Source organism: Atta colombica, unplaced genomic scaffold (assembly GCF_001594045.1).
Source record: "Atta colombica isolate Treedump-2 unplaced genomic scaffold, Acol1.0 scaffold331, whole genome shotgun sequence".
NCBI classification, from domain to species: Eukaryota; Metazoa; Arthropoda; class Insecta; order Hymenoptera; family Formicidae; genus Atta; species Atta colombica.
This window is the reverse complement of record NW_017259439.1, coordinates 49,330-53,212: the sequence shown is the minus strand read 5'-3', so window position 1 is coordinate 53,212 and position 3,883 is coordinate 49,330. Positions and strand designations below refer to the sequence as shown.

The window sequence follows — 3,883 nt, the reverse complement described above, 5'->3', positions numbered from 1 at the left end:
TTTAATTCCCGGTAAAAAATTTATCATGCATGAATATGTATAAACATACATAAACATATATAAATATTCATAAACATACATAATTTTATATGAAATATATCCCGAATGATCATATATATCCTTTTTTTTTTGTAAAATTACTTTTTTAGTATAATGGAAATAATAATATTAATGTGAAAATAATAAAAAGGGTAATTTTCATACTATTTGGTTTTCGAAAAAAATCAAGTTTGAAGAAATGTAAAAAAATTATTTATATATAAATAATTATATATAAAATTATACACAATTACGTATGAGCATTTTTTTCCCAAACTAACATCCTAATATTTTTTTCTAAACCGTACGTATGTGAAAATTATCTCTTTAATTATTTTTTATGCTTTTACATTACTATTATTATTTTGATTACACTAAAAAATAATTTAAAAAAAAAAAAGAGTAAGGATATGATGCTGTAAGGATGAATATGCTTCATGTATGATTATACGTGTTTATGAATATTTATGTACGTTTATCTATCTATATATATTCATGCATGAAAAATTTTTTATCGGAACAGTTCTCCTTATTGTATTCTACGTCTTACTAACATAATTATTACATTATTGCATTATGCAGACAAAATTATTGTATACGGCCTCGCCTAATTGTCACGTGAGAATTCCGCAATTTTAAATATTCTAATTTTAACTGCTGTAATGTGTTAAAAGTTGCAATTTCTTTAGCTCTAAAAAATTCTTAATAACAAAGATCTAATTATTTTATTCGACAAGTCAAAAAAGTATAAAAAGCAAATAGCCGATTGAATCATTATACATACATATAATAAAAGAATTAAATGATTTTAAAAAATTAATATTTTATCAATATTAATTCGTGATGTTTATAACGTATAAATGTTAGACATTTCAAAATGGAATTCGATTTAAGACGCGATATTCTTCGAATTTAAATTAGTGGCAAATAATATATGTTTTCTTGCTTGATGGCTTACATTTTAGTAAATTATTAGAAATTATGTTATGTGGTGCAATTTTAGTAATTTACTAGAACGGAAACAATCTAGCAAGAATATATCGCGTGCCACTAACTGTATTCATCAGCTGATACAAAATATTTCGCTTCCTCTTCCGGAAATAGAATTCGATCGTGGCGTGAAAACGAGTTTAAATGATTTGAATTTAAGCAAAAAAGTTTATTATGAAAGAAATATATACAATCGCATCATTAATTAGAAAATTATTACGTTAATCTTAATAAAAGGTCACAGACTAATGTACATCACTTAAATAAGCAAGACTTTTGGAAAAAAAAAAAAAAACTCTAATTGCATTCAGAAGTCGGTACCTTTTTTGTAGGAAAATAATTGAAACATAAAATTCACTTTCCATAAAAGTTATGCAATGTAATCACTTTATTCCTTTGCAGCCTGAACTGATTGAAGCTCATGGTTACGTAGCCGAAACTCATCAGATTTGCACAGAAGATAATTATTATTTAACCGTGCATCGTGTACTTCCTAATGATCGAGTACCATCAGTGTCAAACGCTGACATCATAAATATCGATGCAACTGTTATGAATAGTGAAGATCATAATTTGTCAATTTCTGCTGAGAATTATCAACTCTTAAAAACTTCCGGATATTATATCAGTTCCTCTAGATTGCCAGTTATAATAAATCATGGAATTGTATCTAGTTCTGCGGATTGGGTACTTCTAGGACCACACAAAGCCCTTGGTTAGTATCTATTAATAAATAAGTATATTTTTGTATTTTCTTAATTTTTAAATTTATTTTTGCATTTTTGTTATTTATTTTAGTCATCTGATACTCTAATAATGAATTATTCATTAATATTCAAATAATTATTCATCATCAGAATATGATAAATATCCTAGAATTTATTAATGCATTATATAACTTTTCATATTGCAGCATATGTTCTTTGTGACAATGGATACGACGTTTGGCTCGCAAACGCTCGTGGAAACACTTACTCCAAATCTCATAAATATTATTCAATCAAAGATAGAAACTTTTGGGATTTTAGGTAATCGAGCGATTTAAAATATAATAAACAGATAAAGTAATAAAAATATAAAAAAGAAATAATAGCATTGTACCTGAAAATGATAAATATTTCTGTTACAGTTGGCATGAGATTGGATATTATGATTTACCAGCAACAATAGATTATATCTTAGAAAAAACTGGTCATTCCAAATTGTATTATATCGGTTACAGTCAGGGTGCAACCACATTCTATGTTATGGGAAGCGAAAGACCTGAATATAATGCTAAGATCAAAGGAATGATAAGTTTAGCACCTGCAGTATTTTTAGGAAATCAAAAAAGTTCATTTTTGAAACTTTTTGCCTATTTTCATAATATATTAGATGTAATGCAATGTTTTGTTATATTTTCTGATTTTTTTCACAAAATTATGCTATATTATGTCACAAATGTGTTTCAGTGGGGATCTTATATTTGCAACATAAATCAATGGTTACCTTCTAATAAATGGCAAAGTTTTATATTGAGGACCTTTTTAAGCAACGCGCCTCACCCGATGACAAAGGGTTTTTGTAATTTCTGCTTTTATCTTATCGCTGGATTCGGTAGCGAACAACTCGATAAATCCATGTTACCTTTAATATTTGGACATTCCCCAGCAGGTTCTTCGGTTAAACAATTTCTTCACTTTGGCCAGTTAATATGCTCCGGTAAATAATTGTTATCTCTGTATAAAAGATCCTGCATTCACGTGTTACATAGGAAATAATGATTAAATTAGGTTCCGGAAAAAATATCAAACATAAAGTTCAATAATGGATCATTTTTGAGTTGCAGGTGTATTAAAGGTACTCTAATGAATTTTATATTCTGATATATTTTTGTATTTTGATAGAAAAATCATCCATTATTGAGCCTTCTGTCTATAACATATTTTTTTCATTACATTATAAAGTAACATACTTATTGTGAAGTTAATATTTGAAGCTCATATTTCATTGAGATCCAATTTTTCATATAATGAGCAGGATTCTGTATCACATTATTCTTAAAATTTATAATTGAAAGCGAGTTCTAAATTTACTCAAAGAGTTCTAAACCTAGCAAACAAGAATGGATTAAAATGGATTGAAATTTTTTTCTATCCGAATGCGTATTTTAAATAGCGAATACTTTTTTTGGATTTAATTGGATTCAATTGGATTCAATTGGATGCAATTCGATTGAAAAACTGCTTTTTCTATTCAAAATTTTGAATTGAACAATATTCACAATGCATAGAAAAAGTTAATATTATTTTTAGATTGAAAGGCATAGAGATATGCTCTATGCAATTCCTATAAATGAGTAAAAATGCATTCAGGATTAAAAAACATTCATTTCAACATTCATGAATCAATATTTTTGAAAATCTGAATCCATTTCAATTCATTTCAATCCATTCTCGTTTGCTGGGAAATTCTTTGTCTTAAAAAAAGATGTGTGATTAAAAATGATTAAATATAAAACACACGCACACACACACATACATACACACACACGTATAGATTTTTTATCTATCTCTTTCAGTTTAGAAAATAAAAAAATAAAATAATTATTTAATGCTGAGACGTTTTATATATAATTGTTTTATCTATAATTGTTATTTTCCAGGATCTTTTCATAAATTTGATTATGGCATTAAAACAAACTTATCTCTCTATGGATCTACACAACCACCTAAATATATTCTTGAAAGAATAAAAGTACCTGTGGCGATCTTTTATAGTGAAAATGATTTTATTAATCATCATATTGTAAGTTCAAGATGTTTATTTATGCTGTATTGCTGTATAGTATATAATATATATACATATATATATA

The 3,883-nt window shown here is 26.6% G+C and overlaps 1 protein-coding gene across 1 annotated transcript in view; it reads left to right on the top strand.

Moving 5' to 3' along the window:
• The window catches only part of LOC108690590 (lipase 3-like), a 5,792-nt gene that overhangs the window by 744 nt on the left and 1,165 nt on the right, over nt 1-3,883 (top strand). The window contains exons 2-6 of the mRNA XM_018197960.1: nt 1,432-1,744; nt 1,943-2,057; nt 2,159-2,416; nt 2,474-2,730; nt 3,674-3,816. Of these exons, the coding sequence (XP_018053449.1) occupies nt 1,432-1,744; nt 1,943-2,057; nt 2,159-2,416; nt 2,474-2,730; nt 3,674-3,816 (1,086 nt within the window). The remainder of the gene's footprint in view (nt 1-1,431; nt 1,745-1,942; nt 2,058-2,158; nt 2,417-2,473; nt 2,731-3,673; nt 3,817-3,883) is intronic.